At 39.3% G+C, this 25,986-nt stretch overlaps 1 protein-coding gene across 1 annotated transcript in view; it reads right to left on the bottom strand.

Annotated features, from left to right (window-relative positions):
- The window catches only part of slc17a9b (solute carrier family 17 member 9b), a 37,004-nt gene extending 12,737 nt beyond the window's left edge, over positions 1 to 24,267 (bottom strand). Inside the window, exons 1-7 of the mRNA XM_072241161.1 lie at positions 23,925 to 24,267; positions 17,876 to 18,073; positions 16,104 to 16,243; positions 11,220 to 11,319; positions 8,095 to 8,225; positions 7,873 to 7,969; positions 1,049 to 1,145 (exon numbers count right to left, since the gene is read on the bottom strand). Coding sequence (XP_072097262.1) covers positions 1,049 to 1,145; positions 7,873 to 7,969; positions 8,095 to 8,225; positions 11,220 to 11,319; positions 16,104 to 16,243; positions 17,876 to 18,073; positions 23,925 to 24,046 — 885 coding nt within the window. The 5' untranslated portion in view covers positions 24,047 to 24,267. The remainder of the gene's footprint in view (positions 1 to 1,048; positions 1,146 to 7,872; positions 7,970 to 8,094; positions 8,226 to 11,219; positions 11,320 to 16,103; positions 16,244 to 17,875; positions 18,074 to 23,924) is intronic.
- Between the last annotated feature and the right edge of the window lie 1,719 nt (positions 24,268 to 25,986).

The following is a 25,986-nucleotide window of genomic DNA, read 5'->3' as shown; positions in this document are numbered from 1 at the left end:
AGTTACAGAAATACATTTTAGGTTTGCACACATATCAGAAGAGTTTAATAGCCATTATTTATGATCTGATTATGAAAATACATTTAGGTACATCTGATAAAATTAAGAATGAGTGAGAAAGAGAACTTCAAATATATTTATCTACAGAGAAATGGGAGAAAATTCTACAATTAGTCAATACTTCCTCAGTGTGTGCCAGACACACCTTGTTACAATTTAAGGTGGTTCATAGGGCTCATATACCTAAGGCTAAGTTAGCTCGTTTTTATTGCCACATAAATACTGTTTGTGATAGATGTATTTCTGACGTAGCTTCCTTGACACATATGTTCTGGTCTCGTCCTCTTCTAGAAAACTATTGGAAAGATTTTTTATATTATTTCAGTAGTTCTGTGTATCGATTTACAACCTCATCCAATTACTGCAATTTTTGGACTACCAGTGATAGACTCTAGTCGTTTATTCTTGTCAGCTTGTCATCTAATTGCATTTGTTACATTAATAGCCGGAAGATCCATTTTATTTAAATGGAAAGATTCTAATCCCCCCCACTGCATTTCAATGGTTTTCCCAAACGATAGCATGCCTAAACTTGAAAAAAAATTAGGAGTGGTACTATGGATCCTTCAGTTAAATTTGAAGAAACTTGGAGGCCATTTATTCAATATTTTCACATGATGCAAGCTGACCCTTTGTAGTAATTTTTTGTTCATGTATAGAGGAACTGAGTTAATGACAAATAATAATTTTAACTGATGTAATATGACAGCCCAAGCTTTATTTCTCTTTTTTAGTTTACTTGTTTTTTTTAAAGTTTTAGGGGGTTTCTTTTTCCTCTCTTTATAAAATATCTTTTTCATGGTCAGTTGCTATGAGATTGGGAGGTTAAACTACATTTGTTACTTGGAATCTATGCTTGTACATGTTAACTGTTATTATTGTAATCCCAATCTCTATGTATCATTACTATTATTATGTTTATTAATCTTGAAACAATAAAAAGATGGAAAAAGAAAAAAAAAAGATTCACAGAGTAGAGGCAACATACCTTAGATTCAGGAAATAAATCATGGAAGAAGGTTGGCATCCATGACAAAAGGCAGAAAAAAGTCCCGCCCAAGCAAACATGAGCTACAATGACAGCCCTGTGGAAGAAGAAAATAAATATCAAAAGGATTACATGTTGTAGACCAATTAGTATAAATAAAAAGATAGGAGCAATGAAGAAGCCAAGAATGTTTAGATAACCGATACTGTGTAGGAAAAGCCTTATTAAAAATAATATTAAGGAATCTTTGCAGACAATCTGGTTACAACAGGGCATTCCTAGTTAGTTGTAGTGAGGAAAGAATAATTTTCCTAGCAGGGCAGTGGAAAGATAACGTCAAAGACTGTTTAGATAATTGTTGATTATCTAAACAGTCAATTTCAATTGTTGATGCCTTTTCTAATTGCATTAGGATGATTGAAGTCATGACTGAAGTCACAAAGATTTGACAAAGTAGATGGATTTTTTTATATAATAAATAGAGAACTCCAAGTCATAAGCATAATGTAAACAAGTGCTCTCAGGAATTGGGTAAAACACCTCCAATTCAACATTCTAGATATGTGAAAGGGGCAACCAGTTGCTTTGTTGATGAATGTTGAAGATGGATAAATAGCTAGTTGAGAAAAATTGGAAGACTATAAAATAGACATCTGATATTACAACGTTACCTGGCTAACTATCTGTGAAGATTAACTAGACATGGAATGAAAAATTTAGAAGTTACAATGGATAGATACAGGTCCTCTCCACGTCATGACAGGATTCCACTCACGTAAACTGTTCGTAACCCAAACAATTCAAAAGTTGAGCATGTAATACAGGTAGACAATAAGGTGCAAGATCATAATAGGGTCGATTGTGAGCTTGGGGGTCTATCTTATCATAATAGAGAATAGCCAACATCTTTATATCAGTGGGATAGAAGTTGTTTTTGAGCCTGATGCTTTCAGGGTTTTGCATCTGTTATCCAATGGAAAAGGGAAGAAGAGAGAATATCCATGGTGGGTGAGGTCTTATGCTGGCTACTCTACCTGGGCAGCAAGAAATGTAGAAAAAGTACACAGAGGGGAGACTGCTTTCTGTGATGTGCTCAGCTGTGTCTACAACTCACAGCAGTTTCTTACGTTCATGGGTGCAGCTTGCCTCAGTGAACCATGGTGAATCCAGATACAATACTTTTCGATGGTGCATTCATAAAATATTGGTGAGGGTCAGCAGAGACATGCCAAATTCCTTCAGCCTCCTGAGGAAGCAGAGGTGCTGGTGAGCTTTATTGGTCTGACATCTACTCAGTTGGATCCAGAAATGCTTTGGTGATATTCACTCCTAAAAACTTGAAGCTTCCAACCCACTGGACCTCAGCACCAATGATGTAATAAGGAGCAAGTGCATCACCCCGCCCCCCACCCACTTCCCAAAGTCAATAACCATCTCTTTTGTATTGCTGACATTAAGGGAAAGGTTGTTGTCATGACACCTTGTCACTGAGCTCTCTATATCCTTCCTGTACTCTGGCCCATCATTATTTGGCCTAAGGTCCATAACAGTGATCATCTGCAAACTTACAGATGGAGTTACAGAAGAATCTAGCCACACAGTTGTGAGTGTACAGGGAGGGTAGTAGGGTGCCGAGGATCCAGCCTCAAGGAGCACCAGTGTTGAGAACAACTATGGCAAAGGGATTGCTGCCTATCCTTACTAATTGTGAACTGTTGGTCAGCACTGTGGAATTTAATAAAATTAGGGGAGCTCATGTATATTGTGGGTGTTTGTAACCCAGGGTTAGCTGTATTTCCACAGAGGTTTTTGTGAGGAAAATATTAGGATATAGTGGATTACCCTGTGACATACAGTACTGTGCAAAATTCTTAGGTTTTATATACTTAAGGTACCTAGGACTTTTGCACAGTACTCTATATTGGTTAAATTAGGCTAGGTTTAAATCACGGGTTGCTGGGGTAGAATGGCTCAGAAGGCCAGAAGGGCCTATTTCATGCTGTATCTCTAAGTACAAAATAAAATAAGAATTAAGTTACCACTGTTAATAAAACTTTTCATATAGGAGTTTCAATCTAAAGCTATCTTTCAGACTCAGTGTTGCTTAGTAATGAATCAGAATCAGGTTTATTATCACTGGCATATGTCATGAAAATCACTTTGCAGCAGTGGTACAGTGCAATACATGACAGGAAAAATACTATAAATAACAAAAAGTACTGTATATGTTTAAAAAGATAAATGAGTAGCGCAGGAAGAGAGGGGAAAATAGTGAATTGGTGTTAATTGGTGGATTTATTGTTCATTCAGAAATCTGATGCTGGAGGGAAAGAATCTGTTCCTGAAATGTTGAGTGGGTGTCTTCAGTCTCCAGTACCTTCTCCTTGATGGTAGCAATGAGAAGAGTGTCCTTGATGCTGGGGAGATTAGTGCCCATGATGGAGCTGGCTGAGTTTACAACTTTCTGTGGCTTTTTCCAACCCTGTGCATTGGCACTTCCGTATCAGATGGTGATGTAGCCAGTTAGAATGCTTTCCATGGTCAATCTGTAGAAATTTGTGAGTATCTTTCATGACATACCAAGTTTTCTTAAGCTCCTAATGAAATATCGCCACTGTCAATCCTTCTTTGTAATTGCATCAATATATTGGGCCCAGGATAGATCTTCAGAGATATCTTCAGCCAGGAACTTGAAACTTCTCACCCTTTCCACTGCTGATCCCTCGACGAGGACTGGTGTGTGTTCCCTCGACTTCCCCTTCCTGAAGTCCACAATCAACTCCTTGGCCTTACTGATGTTGCGTGTAGGGTTGCTGATCTGTCTCACTCCTATACACCTCATTGTCACCATCTGAAATTCTGCCAACAGTAGTTGTACTGTCGGCAAACTTATAGGTGGTATTTGAGCTGTGCCTAGCCACACGGTCATGGGTGTAGAGAGAGAAGAGCAGTGGGTTCAGCACACATCATTGAGGTGCGCAAGTGTTGATTGTCAATGAGGAGGGGATGTTATTTCCATTCTGAACAGACTGTGGTTTCCCAGTGAGGATGTCAAGGACCCAGTTGTAGAGGGAGCTACAGAGACCCAGGTTTTGGAGCTTGTTGATTAGAACAGAGGATATGATTGTGTTGAACGCTGAGTCGTAATCAATAAACAGGAGTAGATGTGATTGTCACCGGGTGACAGTCATTGAAGCAGCTCACACTGCTCTTCCTGGGCACTCGTATGATTATCACCCTTTTGAATCAGGTGGTAACCTCTAACGGCAACAGTGAGAGATTGAAGATGTCCTTAAACACTTCTGCCAATTGGTTGGCACAGGTTTTCAGAGCCCTACCAGGTACACCATCAGGACCTGACACTTTGTAAGGGTTCACCCTCTTGAAAGATGTTCTGATGTTGGCTTCCAAGAACAGAGCCAACAGGTGCTGCAGGTATTCTCACAGGTGTAGTTTTATTCTCCCTTTAAAAGCATGCATAAAAAGCATTGAGCTCCTCTGGGAGTAAATCACCACAGCGATTCATAATATTAGGTTTTACTTTGTAGGAAGTAGTGGCCTGCAAACCCTATCAGAGATGACCTATATCCAATTCTGTCTCTAACCTCAATTACAATTGTTTTTTTGCTCTTAAGATGGCCTTCCATAGGTCATACCTGGACTCCTTGTATAGTACTGGATCACCAGTCCTGAATCCCACAGATCTAGCCCTCAACTGACTACGAATCTCCCAGTTCTTCCATGGCTTTTAGCTTGGGTATGTCCAGTATGTTCTCAAAGACACACACTCATCCACACAGGTCTCGATGAAGTTGGTGACAACTGTGGCTTATTCATTCAGATCGGAGATGAATTCCTGAATATTGCCCAGTCCATTGACTCAAAGCTGTCTTCTAAGCACCTATCTGCCTCCTTCGACCATACCTTCGTGGTCCTCACCACTGGTGCTGCGGTCTTTAGTCTCTGCCTATAGGCTGGAAGTAGAAGTACAGCCACGTGATCACACTTTCCAAGTGTGGGCATGGGATGGCAGGCTAAGCACCTTTGATGATGGTATGACAGTAGTCAAGTAGGTTAGCTCCGCTGGTTCCACAGGTGATATGCTAGAGGTAGTCGTATTGGCCATGAAGGAATTAAAATATGGAAGGAAACATCAAACTCAAATGGACAAGGACAGTGGACATAGACAAACCAGATGTCTTTTTTCTTGCCAAGTGCTTGAAGGAATGAAGGCTGCCATTTTATGAAGCTGCTCTGTAACATCCATTTTGTTTGAAGAACAGATTCTTGCTCTGAGATAAATTAATCAGAGCAGTTGAGCGTGGACAAAGGAGTTTCTGCTATTGATCTGCTAAACCTGGGATCGCTCTCAGATAAACTGCTTATTGTGTACAATGGCAAGTTTGCAGAAGTAATCTCGTTATCTTGGCCTAGGGTCTAGGTGACCATGTTCGACTGGTTTGAACCAGAGTCAAACAGAACAAAAGAAGTCACCTAAAGCATAAAGTTGTGTCGCCCTTGGACTACATCCAATGCGAATCTGACACAGATTTGTCAGATGACCTAGAGCGAACAAGATTGAAGCACAACATTTGAACCAATAAGGAAGACTTTAAGAATGAAGGGCTTCAAATGCAAATGACAAGAACCCCAGAGACAAACTATTGTAATGAAGACAATCACAAACAAGACAAAATCAGCTGCCGCTGGAAATCCAAGCAACACACACAAAATGCTGGAGGAACTCAGCAGGCCAGGCCCCATCTATGGTAAAGAGTAGAGTTGACATTTCGGGCCAAAACCCTTCAGCAGCAATCATAATTAATAAACATTTATTTTCCCTTTTGAGGAAATATTTTTACATGCAATAGGCCCATGATAGAAGGAAGGCCAGAGAAGTAGAAAACACTCTCCTAGCTGTATCTGTGTAATAAGGGTTTTAGCCCGAAACGTCAACTGTACTCTTTTCCATAGATGCTGCCTGGCCTGCTGAGTTCCTCCAACATTCTCTGTGTGTTTTTGCAAGGAAGAACAGAGACTAGCCACACCAGGGACTGGGAGAAGAAACGATCAATAGTCTGGCTAATGGGAGATCTTTATTTCAGTGTTATTGTTTGGAGAAGTGGTCTGAGTGAGTATTGGTACAGAGGAAACAGTAGCATTCACGTTTTAAGTTGTTGGCCTGCAGTCAACACAGTTACATTGTTGTTTGTGCAGAGACAATAAAGAGTGAGCTTTGATGAATTAAGAGTTGCGTAGTGAGTTGCCTAACCTAAACCTGTTTATGAACGGTCAACAGCTGTTCAGACTTGTTCAAGTGGCCTGGTTGAAATCTCCCACAATGATAGGGAAGGCATCAGGATGCTCCTTTTCATGCCTCCTCCAGTGCCTGCCTGATGTTGGCCCAAGGTGAAGCATACACTGCAAACAGAATGATGGTGGAAAACTCCCTTGGCAGATAAAAAAAAGGATAATATTTGACTGCTAGATGTTCCAGATCAGGTGATCAGGACTGAGACAGAACTGCCATGTCTGTGCACCACAAAGAGTTCATCATAAAGCATAGTCCACTTCCTCTGCTTTTAAAAGACACAACTGACCTGTCTTTATGGTGAATGGTGAAGTCATCAGGCTGCAGTGCTACACTGGAAATGGCACCAAAGAGCCATGTTTCCATGAAGCGAAGTACACAGCAGTCCTTGATGTCCCTCTTGGTACGACAATCTTGCTCTGAGGCCTTCAGTTTTATTTTCCTGACACTGTACCAGCAGGATAGTTAGGAGTGGAGGTCTAAAGCCTCTGCATTTTAATCATATCTGTAGCCTAGAGTGCTTCCCTTTTTTAAAGGGGAACTGCACTTGCAAACTAAGCCTGCTAACCAGGGTCCATTGACTTTGAGTATCAAGATTTTTTTGAACACCTTGAAGCGATGCTTCTTACTTAAATACCCACTACTGCGACTGGGTTTCAGCTGTAGTAGTCCTAAAGGGGAATATGTGATGATTCCCATTGGAGCTGCACACAAAGCTTCACCACTTATTGGTGCCATCCTTAGAAAGCAATGGTTAGATTTAATATTTTTCTAATTATTCTCTTGATATGAATTAGTCCAAATTAGCACTATTTCTAGCTTCTCGACACATCTCAAGATCGTTTACCTGAAATGCTAACTTTGTTTATCTCTCTATAGTTGCTGCCTTACTGACTGGTTATTTCCTTCATTTTCTAATTTTATTTCCGAATTCTCTCATTTGCTTTGCTCTCTGCCAAAAGGAGTTGATTAATAAAACACTTGTGACACATGGCAAAGATTATCAATATGCATTAAGTAATTTTCCTTTTTATAAACAACAGTTGCTTTTCATGTCTAAAAATGTCTCAAGACAAGTCTTTACACAGTTTAAAACCAATTAAAGCATTTCCCCTGACAACAGAGCAACCAATGTTACTAAACTAACTATTCCTAAATCAATTCCAAAACTATAAAACCTACTAAGAAAGTCATATTTTATAAAATATATCTTAGGCACTTCCAGCTCTTGTTGTACAGGTCGTATATGTAGCAAATTTGGGTTCAACCCCCATTCCAAGGGAAGGGCATATAATCCAGGTTGATACTTCAGTGAGGAAGTGAGGGAGAGTTCTTTTGCAGATGGTGAACAATGACTTTTGATATCATCCAATCTTTTAAGTGGACATAAAAGAATCCAAGACACTACTTAAAGAAGAGCAGGGGAGAACTTCTGATGTTCTCAAGTAATTAAAGGAGCAACATAAAGTTCTCTCTTTCTTAAACCTCTATAAAGAATTCTGCAGTTACTTACCAGACAGGAGCGCTTCTAAGCAATTTTGTCCATGGCACTTTATTGTTCTTTGAATTCACTAGTCTGTTGCCCAAACTTTCCAAAGATATTATCTGGTCTACATGACATAAATTGTTGTTATATTATCTGATCTAAATGAAATAAATATAATTGCATAAAGGAATAGTAAATCTCACTGAGGAGAAAAATTGAAAATGGTGATCATAATTAATGTATATTTACCTTCCCCTTTAAGGAAATATTTCCACATGCAGTAGGCCCATAATATGGAAGGAAAGCCAGAGAAGTAAAAAACAGTCTCCCAGCTATATCTGTGTAATAATATGGATCCTGCAGCTCCGATTAATAATGTTCTATAGAAATAAAAATGTTTCAGAGTTCATTAGATTACATCGTCAATCAATCACATAATACAAAAAAGATCACATCTGCTGTCAGAAAACTGCACCCTATTCAATAGACCATGCAATATAACAACTAAGTAATGCTTTGTAAATAATTATCAATCATAGATTCTTTTTCCCCACTTGAGCAATATATTTCCTACAATTTTGTTGACACAAATGGCACATTTCACTCTGTCACAAACAAGAGAAAATCTGTAAATGCTGGAAATCCGAGCAACAGGCACAAAATGCTGGAGGAACTCAGCAGGCCAGGCAGCATCTATGGAAAAAAGATACAGTCAACGTTTTGAGCCGAAACCCTTCGGGAGGACTGGTGGTTTCACTAAATGTTTTGATGTACACGTGATAAATGAATACATCTGAATCTGAAGCCGAATCAGTTCAAAATATGGTTTCCTTGCAGCTCACTCTCTGGATATCCATCCCATAGGATGATGATGGTTCCTTTCAGTCAGTTAGTGGGACCCCACTCCCCAGAAAGGACAGCGTGTGTGTGAATGGATTTTAGGTGAGTTGGGGGTTGTACAGGTCCAGACCCAACCTCTCGACATCCCCTCCCAGATCCAGTGGCATGGTGGGTTCCAAGACGGCTGGGGGAAGTTCTGTTGCAGTGAACGGCCAGACCAAGCTTCGATGCAAGGGATACCCTTTCCGCACTTCACGGCACGTGTTTGCTAGACAGCCATTGACCCTACGAGAAGGTTCATCCGCCCTTTGACAGGTCTTGTTTTTTGTCCTGCAGGGTGTCTAGCCACCCTCCTCACCAGGCAAGCCTGGTGGGGGAGCCAGTTTAGTCGCCGACCACCTAACCATGCGACAGGTAGCACTGGGTTACATGGTACCAGAAGCACTCAGACGAGTGACCTGACCAAATTGCAGCTCACTATTAACCTGAAAATAACTATGGCTTACATTTGTGTAGTGCCTTTTGAGTGGTAAGACATTGCAGAAGCATAAATGAGTGGAATTTTTCATTGAGCTAAAGGAGAAATTCGGACCAATGAAATAAAAAGACGTAAGGAGATTAAGAATAATATTTTAACTTAATTGGTAGCATCTAAGGACCTTAAAAGAAGAAAAGATTAAGAAATCTGGAGCTAACAGCACTTAATAGTTAAAGACCCATGGTGCGATGAAGAGAATATGGTATGATCAAGTGACTGTGAGTGCCTAGAAGCCTTCAGAGTTTAAGGAGGTTAGAAAATTATGCAGTAAGAGAGAGAAAGTAAAAAGCAATAAATTGATTTAACAATCTTAAAATTTAGCCTGGGGCAGTGAATGCATATGTGAAACTTGGAATGAGTTAAAAGACAGTTGTTGGCTGAGTTTTTTTTAATAGGAATGTGAGAGGTCATTTAGGAGAGCACAGGAATAATCAAATCTACATTTGATGAAGAAAAGTATCTGTGTCGATTTCTCGAACTTCTAGTAATGCCCCCCGCCCCCATTCTCTCCTTCACCAGTCTCCATTCCCCTTTCCCTCTCTCACTTTATCTCCTTTCCTGCTCATCGCCTCCCTCTGGTGCTTCTCCCCCACTTTTCTTTCTTCCATGGCCTTCCATCCTCACCTATCAGACTCCCCCTTCTCCAGCCCTGCAACTCTTTCACCAATCAACTTCCCAGCTATTTATTTCATCCCTCCCCCTCCCAGCTTCACCTATCACCTTGTGTTTTTCTCCCTCCCTTTCTACCTTTTAAATCTACTCCCACCTTTGTTCCCCCAGACCTGGCAAAGGCTTTCGGCCCGAAACGACGACTGTATTTTTTTCCATAGGTGCTTCCTGGCCTGCTGAGTTCCTCCAGCATTCTGTGTGCGTTGCTTGGATTTCCAGCATCTGCAGATTCTCTCTTGTTTGTGCCACTCAGATACCTCCTTATATCTTTACTCCACCTCTGCACTGAATGGCTTCAGTGAGTGATCCAGGCAAGTAGTTATTCTGAATGAATTCTACCAAAATAGAACCTTCAAATACATGTTTATTTAGTAAATAGCTTTATTCCAAAGTAAGGAGAAAGCAAAGAAAAAATCTACAACTCCAGATAAAGGCATATGTATAAAAATAAACAGAATCTGACAGGAATCCATTATTGAATGTGTAGCTTGATTGCTTACCCAAGGATTTCCATCCAATGAGTTAAACTTTAGCCCAGTATTAATCCAGTGCCAGATATAACATTAATGATATAACTTTACTACAGTAACATTTCCTCCTTTATCATACTAAATGCTGCATACTATTTACTTCTCCGACTGTACCCATTCTTACTGCATGTCCAGAGCTCTTAAGTACATGTAGGTCATGTATTATGATGTGCCATACAAAAGCCAAGCAATTTGAAAAAGTTTAGCTAGAAGAAACACTCTGAACTATATTCAATACAAATCAAATGTAATCTTCCTGGGCCATATCTTAAAAATAAACAGGTTTAATACAAATGTAACATAACAATTAAGGATGCAAACTCAAGTTTGTCGATTAAAAGTTGTAGAAATTAAGACCAAACTGCCTCAACAACACCAGTTAAGGGAACAGTAGCGGGAATTTGCCTGTTGTTACTTTATTCATTATGTTGGTAGATCTATTAAGGAACCATATTTATCTCCATTTACAAAAAAGTCATTAAGAGAAATCACCAAACAAAATTTTCAGTTCAATAAACAATTGGGAATGCACAATAAAAGTAGCTCATCCACGTTTATTGTTTATTACCAATTGCAATGTCAAGATTCCTCAAACAAAACAAAAGTGCAACAATACTTCCACAAATATTAGCCACAGTAATTTCAAGCCTGCAAATGTTTAAAACACATGTCTGCTAAGTTTATGCCTTGTATTCTCAGTTGCTGGTAGAACACATAGTATTTTCAACGATTAGTATGACAAGGTATTTTTATCTTGGTCCCAACTTCTTGCAATTTGCCTGTAAGTTACAACTTACCCAACTTGAGCACCTGTGCAGACAGTACTGGAGGTAAATGCTCGATCACATTCTCGCACTTTACTGGAGAATAAACTTGTTAGGGATGGATAAAACACACCTAGAATCCACACAGAAAAAGAGAGAGGTTATCGTCTATTGTCATTTCATTTACCTGAAGGCAATTACCACTTTGAAGGAGTTAAAATTGTTCTCAGCTTTAAAAGTATTTCAAATTTTATTTAAAGTTTTGTGGTCTAAAATATCAAAGAGTGGTACTTTGACAAGAGGATATTGTGAAACACTACACCCATGAAGAATACTGTGGCTGTCATGTAAAATGAGTTATTTCTGTGATCTGAGATTTGTCAGTTCTGTGGCAAACCATAATCTTGTTAATATCCACAAGCCAAATACACACCATGTCATAATTTATTTGTCCTTTTAAACATTCCATAACTCTGCCCTTTTTCCACTGGGAAAAAAAATTTATTTTAATAATGTGCATATAGAAAGTGATTAAATGCCCCATTAGGTGATAATTCACATTAGTTCTCTTTTGCAGCTATGGCTGGATTCTGAAGTATGGGAGGGGCCTGCCATCAAGATTTTAAGATGGAGAATAAAAAATAGAACCAAAACAAGGAGGACATTAGTACGATATTAACCACAGCTTTGCAAAATACTGACAAATGCAGATTTTTTTAATACTAGAAAATGAATAAATGCTAGATGCAAAAGCAGTTCTCCATTTACTCAGTAGAAGTATGCATCTTGCATTATGTTACTGGACCTTAGGATAATGTACTTTAAAAGTTTATATTCTGTTCAAAATGAACAGAATATAAACTTATCAAAACCTATCAACTCTACCTTTAATTAGACCATAATAGATTTAAACTATGAAACCTAACTATTTGTTGGTGCATTTTCTGAACAGTTACTATCTTGTTTTCAGCTGATTATCATATTAGATAGTCTGTTTATAGGTAATAATAAAAGCTCCCGCATGTGGTATTTTAAAAAGCAGCCTTTACTTCACACAGTCACTGATATTTTCCAGGTTTTCGATAAGGCAATCTGCAAATAATAGAATCCCTGCAAAGGACACTATCCTTAGTTGTGAAATATGGTTGCAGTAGCAAATTATCGTGAATACTGAAAATATTAAGGACTGTGGATATTGGAAATATGAAGAGGGTTAGGCAGCTGTTGAGAAAGGAATAAGTAATCATCAAAAATAGAGAGGAGGAGATCCCATTGTAAGTTGTAAAGTGCTGACAATATCTTCCAAGTTCACCGGAGGGAGAATATTTTCCCTGACTGAGGAATTAGACGGTAAGGGCTTAAAGTTGGGGAGTGCAGGATAGGACATTTAGTACTGAGATGAGAAAGCAATTCTTCACTCAAAAGTGTGGCAAATTTATGGAATTCTCTACCTCAGATGGCTGTGTAGACTCAGTCCATTCAAACTAATGTTGAAGCATTTCTAACTAGAATCAGAGGTTATGGCAATAAGACAGCAAAATGGTACAGGGTTTGAAGATAAGTCAGTATATTGATGAAAGAGGTATACTTCTACCTTTGTTTCTATATGAGAAAACAAGAAATAGAGTTAACGTTTCATAGTCTGTAACATCAGAACCAGAAAAAAAGGTAAATTTTAAAATGCAAATAAAGGCAAAAAGAAAGAACAAATGCAAAGTCTGTGAAAAACTTAAAGCTAGCGGAGATTAAATGATACACAATGATAATACATGGTGTTGTTAGCAAATACAAGGTTTGTTGTATAATATGTAAATACATAATATTTATTCAAATTTATAGAGGTGTGTGGAGTGTGCTGGAATTTTGCACTTAGAATGCCAATTGTCAGGAACTGTTGAATTCATCTTGACTAGAAGGTTGTGATGTGCCTAGATGGAAGATAAGGGTCTGATCCTCAAGCTTCACTAGAACGGCAAGTGTGGCTGAGGACAGAGAGGTCAGAGTGGAAGTTAGGTGAATGATTCGAGTTATAAGCAAATAGAAGGCATGGAGTCATGCTTGCAGAATGAACTGTGTAATGAAAACCTGAAGCTGAAAGGTCAAACAAGCTAAGTTTGCCAAAGATCGGTTGAAGATAAATGAAGTAGTTAATTAACTGGAAGCATGCACAATGAATCAACATTCCACAAATTACAATCAAGTCCCGACCTGTAGAAAAAATATTGGCTTAATACTGTTGTGATAAGATAATGGACAGAAAGACAGGAAACACAAGAACAGCATTTCAGCGAACAAGTAAAATGAGTAAGTGACCCTAATGGGGACACAAATGAACTTGAGACTTCTGAGATAAATGCTGTCAGTTTGCCTTACCTGATATGGCATGAGAAGAATATGAATGGGACTTTCCAAGTGGATCTGGCAATATTGTATCTAGTTTTAATTTAATACTCTCAGATAAGTGTGCCTTTGCCACAGGCTTTGAATAAACCTGACTGCACTTCAGAAAAGTGCTGTCACACAGAATCAATTTGAAACCAGAAACAACTTCTAGGATCCTCTAGCAACTAGTAAACACTTCCCCTGTCCAGTAAGACCCTTCACTATATCTAACCAGGTTAATCATCAATCCTTATCAGAATCTACTATCTTTGACGACATTTCCATTAAGACATTTTTTCCACGCAATCATATTGTCAATTTCATTCATTCTTACCATATATCTTCAGACACTGTTACAAGAGAATTGTTTAACACTGAAGTAACTATGACACTCACATAACAAATAAAATTAAATGAGAAGAATCCTTACTAACATCAGTCTTTTATTTATTTATAATTTTTGAACACATTAAATGTTGAATGTTTAAGAGAGCTGAATTCAAATTGAAGGATCCATCACGAGCAAAACACCAACAGTGCCTTGGTAAAAGACAAGCTCAGGTTTGTTGTTAAGAAGTTTCGTACTGCATGTGATAGTTACCTGGAGTAGGGCTTTGATGGGCTACTGAAGGAAAAGATCTGCAACTGTTCAACAAAAAAGAGGCAGCATAGAGTTGCGACTGAATTGTTAGGATTTCTACAAATCCCATTTCACCCATTTCTTCATCTCTAATTACTGACTTCAATTCCCATGTTTTGTTGCTAAAATTCTATAAATTACTTGATAGACAATATGACTTCATTAATCCTGCCTGATTTTTGGAAGGTAGTTAATTATTGTGCACTATATATTTAACAGTTCCTGATCCTGGGAGCTGTTTGCGTAGAACCTACCTGTGGATTTCAGTTTCCACCCATACCCCACAGACATGCCGGTTGGTAAGATAACTGTCTGCTGTAAATTATTCCTTGTGTAGACAGCTGGCAGAAGCATCAAGAGTGCTGACGGCATGGCAATGTGAGAAAGTGTTTCTGTGAAGGAAGTGGGGGAATGGGATTGATGGGTTTGACAATGGGATTGTCAAGTAAACTGAATGGCCTCCTTCTATGTAGCAAGGAATTATGGAAACATTTTTTCTCTCTCTTCTGGTATTCTATACTGTGAAAGCAGCTTTCTTTGCTTATTCTTAATGTTCCTTTGTGTTTATCCCATACCTCGGGAAGTTTGGATGTTTAAAACTTGTTTTACATTTCTATCTATACTTCCTGCTCAGACTTTGCCATCAGTCTAGTTCATACATTTCATCCAAACATTGCAGCACCTTCCTCTGACCTACTAGTGTCAGATCCCGAGAATTGGACTGCCACTTCTACACTTACCAATATTGTTTTGAAAGCTTTCTTTGAAGATCTTTTTTACATGAATGGGTACAAAACAAAATATCTTAAGAGTGCTAAAAAACAGTAACTAAGACTTTTTTGTGATGAAAAACAGTAACTACGACTTCTAATTTATAGTTACATTGCATGTCCATAGGTGAGTACATTAAAGTTGAAGTTTCAGGAAGAGAAACCCAGCAATAGTCTGTTTCAATATGCTTTAAATAATATTACCAGATCTAGTGGTCATTGCAAAGGAATAGCACTCCCTGCTCACCTCCAGGAACCTGCATAGAAAAGGTTAAGACAAGAGGCTGATTTGCCACTTTCCAAAGTGATCTACAATTAGGCACCACTCACTCCACATCTACAGGACTCAAGAAAAAGTTCCATCAACCTGGTTGAAGAATTCTCAGAGAGAGCAAACCAGGAAATAAAAATAACAGAGGTATTATTTAACCAGCAAAAGAAAGACTGAACACACAGGTGTGACTGATAAGATAAAATATTATAAACTATTAAAAACTATGGAACAGTTAATCACAAAATGGAAGGAATAATTAAGTTGTCAGGTCCCATAGCAATAATTCTGGGTTACTTTAATATTAAAAGCTCAAGTTCACATCATTCCACAACTGAGCACTTTCAATGTTTATTTAGAGTAAGAACAGTTTGCAAAATCCTAGACCATACCTATATAAAGTCTAATGTTGTTTAGAGAGGAAGCACGCCAACAGGCCCTTCCAGACCAATAAGCCCATGCCACACAATTACACTCTTGTAAGCAATTAACTTTCTAACCTGTGCATCCTTGGAATGTGGGAGAAAACGGGAGTGCCTGAAGGAAACCCGCACGGTCATGGTGGGAGCATACGAACTCTTACAGAAAGCAGAGGAAATTGAATCCCCGCCGCTGGCACTCTAATAGCATCACACTAACCCCTATGCTAATGTGCAATCGCCTGGCAGCCAGCCTAATGTTTGGATGAACACAGAGTCATGAAACCAACTCATAAAACTCAAATGTATAGAAGACAGAAGTTGTTGGGGTAGTTTTACAGGGAAGTGTCAACAATCGTCTGCTGCTGCTACCACAAGCTCTGTGACAACAAAAAGAAAGACAACTTCCCCCTTTCCACCACTGTTGAAACTCACCCTGTAACAAGCCCATAAGGAATCTGGATGCTGTCAAAAGAACAATCGGTGCAGAGCTCCTGTACACGAGAAGTGGAGTCAACAAGATTACTGATCCCCAGGCACAAGTTGAAAGCATAAGAATTTTGTCTCCACCCAATCTGTTTTTAAAAAATGGATAGGTCTAAGTAGAAATTCACATTATATATGTTTAAATATCAGTGTTCACTGAAAAAGCAAGTTGCATTCTTATTGGTCATCTTTATTACTTATGCAATACATTATAAAAGGGGATTATAATTATATGTAACATAAAAGTAACTTTAACTTTTACAGTATCAATAGTAGGTATATGGTTCAAGTTCTTTCTCATAAAAAATGCACTGTGAAAATGAGAAAGTTGTTAATCGGCCAATTCTGCAATCAGCTGATTTAAATGAATGCAATGAATTTTTGTTTAATTTTATTCTGTGATGTGGTAGATTGTATAGGATTTCTGGAAAGCAAATACGCAGTATGTTTATGTTCAAAGACATCGTTCTGCTCAGTGCCTCTACTCTTACACATTACAACTAAAAATGAGCTGGCATTTATGAAATTGGTGTGTGTGTGTGTGTGTGTGTGTGTGTGTGTGTGTGTGTGTGTGTGTGTGTGTGTGTGTGTGTGTGTGTGTATGTGTGTGTGTGTGTGTGTGTGTGTGTGTGTGTGTATTTTATCCCCCAAGAGGGGCCACAACCTTGTTGTAGGGTATGGAGGTTTGTGTGCCTCAATGACCAAGAGAACCATGTTGGCTAGAGTCAGGGCCCTGTGCTTTAACTTTTGGTGGGGTCACCCATGCCAAACAGATCCATGGGTAGAGGCCAGACTAACATCCACTGGTCCTCCAGGTTCAGTTGTTCAGCTCAGGGCCTACAACCCTGAGTGGTCAAAAAATTGTTTCAGAAACAGCAATAAAGAATCCTTCTATTTCTGTGTGTGACAGTATGGACAGACAGAGGGAGGACTTTCATTGCTGACCTAAACACCAGTAGTGTAAAGGGAAGTAAATATATTTATATATTATGAAGAAAAGCAATAAAATCGTATTAAATAGGCACTGAATACATCTTAGAAAGTTATAAAACACATAATTAAAACAAAATACTTTTCTAATATGTACATATTGATTATTTAATTAAGCTTCCCATTCATTCCTTCTCCACCAAATCCCAGCAAATGACATATCTACTACTCATATACATGTAATACCATTTTTATAAATATCCCTGGATTTCTTCTATTAATAAATATAAAGGAATTGCATTAAAATTCAAAATGAAATGTAAAGAATCAATAAACATATGTGCAAAACGTGTCTATGAACTTAGTGAAAAATAGATTGACTATTAAAAACAAGTACCAACAGATGGCCAGACCAGAAAAGAATACCTTATTCTTCATATGTTTGAATTCTAAAACTTTTCACTACATGTAGAACAAGAGGTTCAAGCCTCTATGTAGTTGTTGTCAACTACATTTAGAAGTTAAAGTTTTGTAATTAATGACCCATAGTATGTACATCTTTGTCTCATTCTCTAAAACCAAGCATGCAGGGATCCAAAACACAATGAAATGCTATGCTCAGATCTTACTTGACTGTGTTCAACCCATTTTTTTTCCTTTCGCAGTTTAATTGCTTGTGGCTCTACAGTTCCAATGAAGAGTAACACCTGCTCAAACAAGGTTCAACAAAAGCTTAAGCAAGAGATGGTGGTAAATATTCGAATATATGCTACTTAAAATTTCCATCTCACCTGTCACTGATGTAGCCACCTAATATTTGTGTCAGACAGTAGCCCCAAAAGAAACTTCCAAGTACAATTCCAGACTGTTTCTTGTCCCAGTCGAATTGTTCGGCCATGGCAGATACACAAATGGGCAGTGTTACTCTGGCACAGTAGAGGAGGCACGTGCCACAGAACAAAAAGGGAATCCATGATCTGGCATCTAACCTGTAGGAATTAAGAAAGACCATGTGATTTCTCTGTGGCGGAGGTCCTGCAAAATGCAATGAGCACAATTGTGCAAGCTATGTCAATTGTGTTGCAAAGAACACAACCATGAACAGTTAACTTGTGAGAAATTAAGTGGATTTATTCTGAAAATAGAACTGACGTTGTTTATGCTAGTGTGCAGTGACAAATACAGGAGCATCTCAAGGGAAAAAGCTTCCAGTCTGTGCTCATAACAGTCACACTGCTTTCATTTTCCCTGCTCCCACTTTAACTTCCACAGGGCGGTGTTCAATTCCATGTCATCTTTTTATTTCAAATTCCTTCAAGCGATCTGCACTTTGCAGCCTGAGCCATATTTAATGGGCCATCCCTCACTGCCCTTGAGAAGATGATTGTGAGCTGCCCTCATGAAATACTGCAGTCCTTGAGATGTGGACAAACCCACAATGCTGTTAAGGAGAGAGTGCCAGGATCTTGACCTGCTGACAGTGGTACACTTGACTGATAAAGTTACAGCTGTGGATGTTATCTGCATAGATTTTAGTAAGGTGTTTGACAAGAATGTGGCAAATTTATCAAGAAGATTAAGATGCACTCAAGCCAGTGTGACTTAGCTGTTTCGATTTATAATTAAAACAGAGGGCAGTGTGGGATTTATTCTTGCTGAAGTTGTTCTTCAGGGATCTGTACTGGAACCTTTGCTTTTCTGATATATATAAATGACCTAGATGAACATAGGGATGGGAGGGTTGGTAAGTTTGCAAGCAATACAAAGATTGGGGGTGGGGTGGATGACGTAGAAGATTGTAAAGCAAACAGCAACAGAATATAGATCAGTTTCAAATATGGTTTGAGTAATGGCAGATGAAGCTTAATCTGGCCAAATGTGAATTGTTGCACTTTGGGGAATCAAATGTAAATGCACAATATACTGTTAAAGGCAAGATCCTTACCAGGACTGATGTACAGTGGAATCTAGGGGTCCAACTCCATAGCTCTCTGAAAGTGACTGCAGGGGTTGATAGAGTGGTAAAGATGATTGCTTTTATTAGTTGAAGCACTGAGTTCTAGTATTAGGTAGTTGGAGGGGGTACAATAGAATGCACTGAGGATACAGTCCAAGTTTTTCTATACTGAAACACCATCAATGTGGTCAGTGTGAACAGCAGCAGAAGTGAAGCACCTCATAAAGGGGTGATTAAAGTCTAAAATTTATGAATGAGTAAAGGCCATACACACTGAAGATTCTCAATAACACAAACAATGAGAGAAAAAAGGACTTTACTGAAACACTAATGGGATGCTTCTTACAGAATGCCTATAAAGGTTTTTTATTTTTAAGAAACCCGGTAAGTGCTATTCAGGAAGGGCAGGAAAAGCAGGTTACCCTTGTCAAACCCCATATCAAAAACATGTGTGATATTTGATTCTGCTTTTAAGTTTGACAAGCAAGTTAATGCAGTAGTAAAAGCCAGTTTTTTCCAGCTTCATACTATCGCCAAAATCAAGTTGTTTCTCTCTTTCAAAGATCTCGAGAAAGTCATCCACGCCCTTATATCCTCCTGCTTGGACTACTGCAACTCCCTGTATACTGGGATTAGTCAGAAGTCCCTGTCCCGCCTGCAACTGGTCCAGAACACCACAGCCAGGCTCCTGACAGGTGCCCAGAAGAGGGACCATATTACTTCTCTCCTGGCCTCTCTCCACTGGCTTCCAGTACAGTTTAGAATTGATTTTAAGGTTCTCCTGTTTGCTTATAAAGCCCTAAATGGGCTGGCCCCCTCCTATATCGCAGACCTTCTAACCCCTTAATCTACTTCCAGGTCCCTCAAGTTGGCTGACTTGGGGCTCCTGGCTGCCCCACAATCTAAATTTAAGTTCAGGGGTGACCATGCCTTTGCTGTTGTAGCCCCTAGACTGTGGAACAGCATTCCTCTCCCTTTCAGATCTGCTCCCCCTCCCTTGACTCTTTTAAGTCCAGGCTCAAAACTTACCTTTATTCACTAGTATTTGAATCTTCCTGATGTGGCTGATTTTTGGCTTGTGCCTAGGCTCATGTGTTGTTTATTTTGTGCCTATAAGCTGTGTGCCTTGTTGTTTATATCTGTGTTTCTTGTATTTGTGATTTTAGCTACCTGTTACGGTTTGTACAGCACTTTGGTCAACATGGGTTGTTTTAAAATGTGCTTTATAAATAAATTTGACTTCACTTGACTTGACAAATGAGCGTACCAGGAAGTAAATGTGATTTACACCATTTTTCATTTCATGAAAATATGACTGATGGGCACAGTGGGCCAAAGCACTAGTTTCTGTGGCTGTGTATCTCAAAGTTCAATGTAAACTTATTATCAAAGTACATACTGTGTATGTCACCATATACAAACCTGATATTCATTTGCAAGTGGACATACTTGGTTAATCCAGGAAGCATAACAGAAAGGATGAAAGACTGCACCCAATAGAGCGGACAAAAACCAATGTACAAATACGAACATGAGAAAAAATAATAAATAAAAAAATAAGCAAACAAGCAATAAATATTAAGAACATGAGATGAAGACTCCTTGAAAGTGACTCCATAGGTTATGAGAACATTTCAATGCTGGGGCAAGAAGCTGAGTAAAGTTATGTTCCTGAACCTGGTGGTGAGAGTCCTGAGGTGCCTGTACCTACTTCCTGATGCCAGCACTGAGAAGAGAGCATGAGCTGGGTGGTGGGTGTCCCTGATGATGGATGCTGCTTTCCTGTGAGCCTGCTCCATTTAGATCTGTTCAATGGTGGGGAAGGCTTTACCCAAGGTGGACTGGGCCATTTTCCTTTCAAGGGCATTGGTGGTTCTCTAAAATATGAACTCAGAAAATAGTTTAGAAGATCTATTTCGAAGTTAAGATTAGGAGATGTCGCTTTGTGTAAAGTAGTAGAGACGCCAAGTAAGCTCATTACCTTCGCATGATCACAAGTTCTGTTTTAGAATTGTTGGTGAAAGTAGGTTTTGATAAGTGAGCTTCTGAAACAGTTTCATTTTGATCCCAATTCACACTGAGAATCCAAGTTCAGAGCTTTAGACCATAAGGCCATAAGACATAGAAGTCGAATGAGGCCATTCGGCCTATTGAGTCTACTCCACCATTCCATCATGGCTGATCTAATATCCCTCTCAACCCCATTCTCCTGCCTTCTCCTAGTAATCTTTGACACCCTGACTAATCAAGAACATATCAGACTCTACCAAATATACCCAATGACCTGGCCTCCAAAACCATCTGTTTCCACAGATTCACTACCCTCCTGCTAAATAAGTTCTTCCTCATCTCTGTTCTAAATCCCTCAATTCTGAGTCTGTGCCCTCCGGTCCTAGACTCCTCCATTACAGGGAACATCCCATGCACATCCACTCTATCTAGGCCTTTCAATATTCGATAGGTTTCAATTAGATCACCCCTTATTCTTCTAAACTCCAGCAAGTACAGGTCCAGAGCCATCCAATGCTCTTCATACATTAACCCTTTCATTCCCAGAATCATTCTTGTGAACTTCCTCTAGACCCTCCTTCAATGCTAGTACATCTTTTCTTTGATAAGAGCTCAAAACTGCTCATACTACTCAAAGTGTAGTCTGACCAAAGCTTTATAAAGCCTCTGCATTATATCCTTGCTCTTATATTCTAGTCCTCTCAAAATTAATGTTAACATTGCAGCTGCCTTCCTTACCATTGACTCAACCCGCACAAATCCTGCAGAAAGACTCCCTTGTGCAAGATTCCCTTTGCATCTCCAATTTCTGAATTTGCTCCCTTTTAGAAAAGCCTACACCTTTATTCCTTCTACCAAAGTGCATGATCATACAAGTCCCTACACTATATTCCATCTGCCACTTCTTTCCTCATTCTCACAATCTGTCTATGTCCTTCTGTAGGCTTCCTGCTTCCTCAATAATACCTGCTCTTCCAGCTATCTTTGTATCATCCCTAAACTTGGTCACAAAGCCAGCATTTCCATCATCCAAATCACTGACATATAACATGAAAAGAAGCAGTCCTAACACCAATAGAACACCACTAGTCACTGGCAGTCAACCAGAAAAGGCTCCCTTTATTCCCACTCTCTGCCTCCTGCCAGTCAACCAATGCCCTATCCATGCTAGTATGTCTCCTGTAATACCATGGGGTCTTATCTTGTGAAAGAGCTTCATGTGTGGCACCTTGTCAAAAGCCTTCTGAAAATCCAAGTAAACAACTGTTATTTCCTAGAAGAATTCCAACAGATTTGTCAGGCAAGATTTCCCATTAAGGAAACTATGCCGCCGTTGGCCTATTTTATCATGTGCCTCCAAGTACCACAAAACCTTAGCCTTAACAATGGACTCCAACATCTCCCAAACCACTTAAGTCAAGCTATCAGGCCTATAATTTTCTCTCTTCTGCCTCCCTCCCTTCTTAAAGAGTCCTCTCTTTCCCAAAATACTCCCTAATATTTGCTATCTATATCTGGTCCTCTAGATTTTAAGGAAATAACTATTTATTATCATCATGGCTTGGTTTTATTTTAAAAAGATAACGTTTTTTATCAAAAATTCTAAAATGTCATTTCAACTACTTAAAAAGGTAACTATTGTCAGATGCTAAAATTCCTCATCCATGCCTGAACAAACAGTTCAATTTAGTTGTTAAAGAAATTGAGTAAAATATTGACATTCTAGTAAGTTGAGTCATGAAAAGTAATTTCCATCATGACGGAGTTTAAACCCCACTTTATGGATTAAAAATGGAACAAACTTTGTCTTATGAGGATAGGTTGAGCAGGCTAGCGCTTTTCTCTTTGGAGCAAAGGATGATAAGGTGACATGGTGGAGGTGTACAAAAAGATAGAATGGATAGCTAAAGACCTTTTCCCAGGGCATAAATTGCAAATATAATAGGCATAATCTAAAGGTGATTGGAAGAAAGCATGGGGGGGGGGGATGTCAGGGTTTTTTTTTAAATACAGAGAGTTTGGGTGTGTGGAATGCCCAGCCAGGAGTGGTGGTAGAGGCAGATATATTTAAGAAACTTGCACATGGATGATTGAAAAATGGCAGGCTATGTAGGAGGGAAGGGTTAGATTGATCTTAGAGAGGGTTAAAAGTTGTCACAATATTGTGGGCTGAAGGGTCAGTACTGTGCTGTACTGTTCTATGTAAATGGCAAAGCCAAGATTCAGAAAAAAATAAACAAATAAGAAAATTGTTAACCTAGATTTGACATGTTTCCCATTTGAGTCAAAACAGAACCTGCATTAAAGAAACAGCCTTTTCAGGTCAATACATCCACACCACAAACATGGCTCTTCACAAGTATCTCCCACTCCACTGTATCTATTCCTTTCTCCTTTATGCAGCTCAAACGTATTCACTTCCAACAGCTCCCTAGTCTAGTGCGTTCCACACTCTTACCACTCTTGAAATAAGAGTTTCTCCCGAACTTGGCATTGAATTTAATGGTATCTGATTCATTTTTATGTCCTGAATATCAGTCCACATCTGACCTTCAGAACCCTTTCTTAATTCTTAAGATCTCTATCAAGTCACTCCTCAAGACTCTTTTTGCCACAGTCTCAACAGCTCAGCTTCTCCTGGTGGGTATATAGTATATTCTCGGTTCAGGTACAAACCTCGCCAACCTTTCATTTTACATTTCACAACCCTATAATCCTTCGCATTGTACGGGGATTAGACTTCAGGCAATGGCGTTTTCTTGTGACTTTTTACTCATTGGCCAATCAGCAAAATAGGCATTACCTGCTACTTACCGATAACTTTCTGAATAAATAAACATTTAGTTTTCAGCTATGTTAAGTACCTTACTTACTTTGACCAATACGTCCCATTGGAGTGAATCTTGTTGGCTGGTAACTCAATTTGTGAGTTCCCTGGATGCTTGGAGCCCACGCTGGCATTCTTCTCGCCATTAACATACACAGCAAAAGCCATCAATTAAACTTTTCAAACAAAACCATCACAGATTTTGTTCCGTAGGAAGCTAACTATTGAACATCGGCCACGAAGTCGTTTTCGCTTGAGTGATTTTTTTCATTGAAACTCAGTTCAACTTAGATTAAATATTTCGTGTCCCATCTGAAAACAAACATGCCTGTTCTTCCTCCGATCCGGGTCTGTTTGTCATACGTGTCATTTTACACAGAAATCTATTTCAGGACTTCCGGGTACACCTATTTCAGTTTCACGACTTCCGGGTAGTTATTTCTTGCGGGCAGGAAATCAGAGAGAAGGCAAATGCGGAAGAGATCCTCATTTTCAGGCGCAGTTTCTGGGCACCAAATCGTTGCTCACAGTTCCTCTGTCTTATTCAACGTATTCAGGCATCAGCAGAATCCAAGCCCCAGCTGGTGCAACTTCCTTATTTATTTATTCCAATAGGCGATGCCACAGTGTTTTTCATGAGTTAATAAGTAACTCAATCAGGAAAGTATCAAATATTGCATCTATACAGACCGTAGAATTTTCGGCATCGCTCACTGTGCGGTGGCGTCCATACAGCTACATACAAAGGACAAAGCTGTTTTCTTCTCTTCCTGCTGCATGGGAAAGTTTCTGTCACATGCAGATAATGCAGTGTCCAGCAAATCTATGAAAATGTGTTTTTGATTCTTGGAATGCAAAGCGTTGAAAGGTTATAAAAAGGAAAACAAAATAATTTTCCCCTTGGTTTTAAGTGTATCATTTAATCAGACACTGCACATCTAAACCAATCGTAAGCTTCTGGGGAAGATAGAGACTTTATGTGTGGCTGCATTAAGCTGTGTAGACAAAGCCTGTGCAAATACCAAGTGTCACTCTGTGCTAAGGTCTGCCTCTGAAATTGTGGAAGATGAATTAGGTCATCCTACCACAGAATCTTTCATTCAAATTGAAATTGTTACATCAACTATCCCTTGTAGTAAAGTTTGTGCAGAACAGCACCCCTGAACACATCAGTCAGGCATCTATAAGATCCTGTGGATAAAGGAGATCAGGGATCACCCTTCTGTTGCCAAGAAATCTTGGAATGGGATTTTGGATGTCTGAATGTAACTGTGTTCCTGCGTACTTAAAAATGAATATCAGATGTTCTGTATAATGATAAGCATAAATTTTATTCTAAATTCTGCCCTTTTTAAATTAGGGATCAGAGAAGCATGATTGAACAGAATAAAATCAACAGCAGTACCATTAATAGCAAGGAGTAACTACAATAAAGTTTATTCATAAGTGCGAATATAGCAATTTATTATTGAGGTGAAGAAAAATGCAACAACAAAAATACAATTTTTAGACAGGAAAAAGCAGACTATTTTCATATGAAAATTAAAGAATCCGAAGTTGCTGGATATCTGAAATAAAAACAGTAAATGCTGGGGAGGGGGTGGAATTTAACAGGTTACGCAGCATCAATGGATGACTTCAGTTTACCTCGGCAGTCAGCCTGGCCCTGCATCCTAGAATGGGTCCCGGCCCTGTGTCCCAGGGACGAGTCCTGGTTCCGTACCCAAGAGCCTAACCAAGCCGAGTCCAAGAACCGAGCCAAACCTAGTCCAAGAGTCTTGTCCTACCTTGGAGGTTCCTCGTCCTGCCCTTGCCAAGATTCTAGATCCGAGTCCTAGCCTAGACCCGTGTTTCAGTTCCACGTCAAGACCCAGGTTCCAAGTCCCAACCAAGACCCAGGTTCCAAGTCCCAACCAAGACCCAGGTTCTGGGTCCTTGTCCAGACTCTGGTTTCAGAGTTCCAAGTTCCTAGCCCAGGCTCCTTGTTCCTAGTTCCACGTCCAGGTCCTGTGCTTCTAGCCCAAATCCTAGCCCAGGCCCTGAACCTAGTCTCATCCAGGGCCTGTGTCAATGTCCACCATCGTTTCTTCCTGACTCCCCTTGCTTTC

This window comes from Mobula birostris, chromosome 2, assembly GCF_030028105.1.
Source record: "Mobula birostris isolate sMobBir1 chromosome 2, sMobBir1.hap1, whole genome shotgun sequence".
Classification (NCBI taxonomy): domain Eukaryota; kingdom Metazoa; phylum Chordata; class Chondrichthyes; order Myliobatiformes; family Myliobatidae; genus Mobula; species Mobula birostris.
This window is presented reverse-complemented; position numbering and strand designations above follow the sequence as displayed.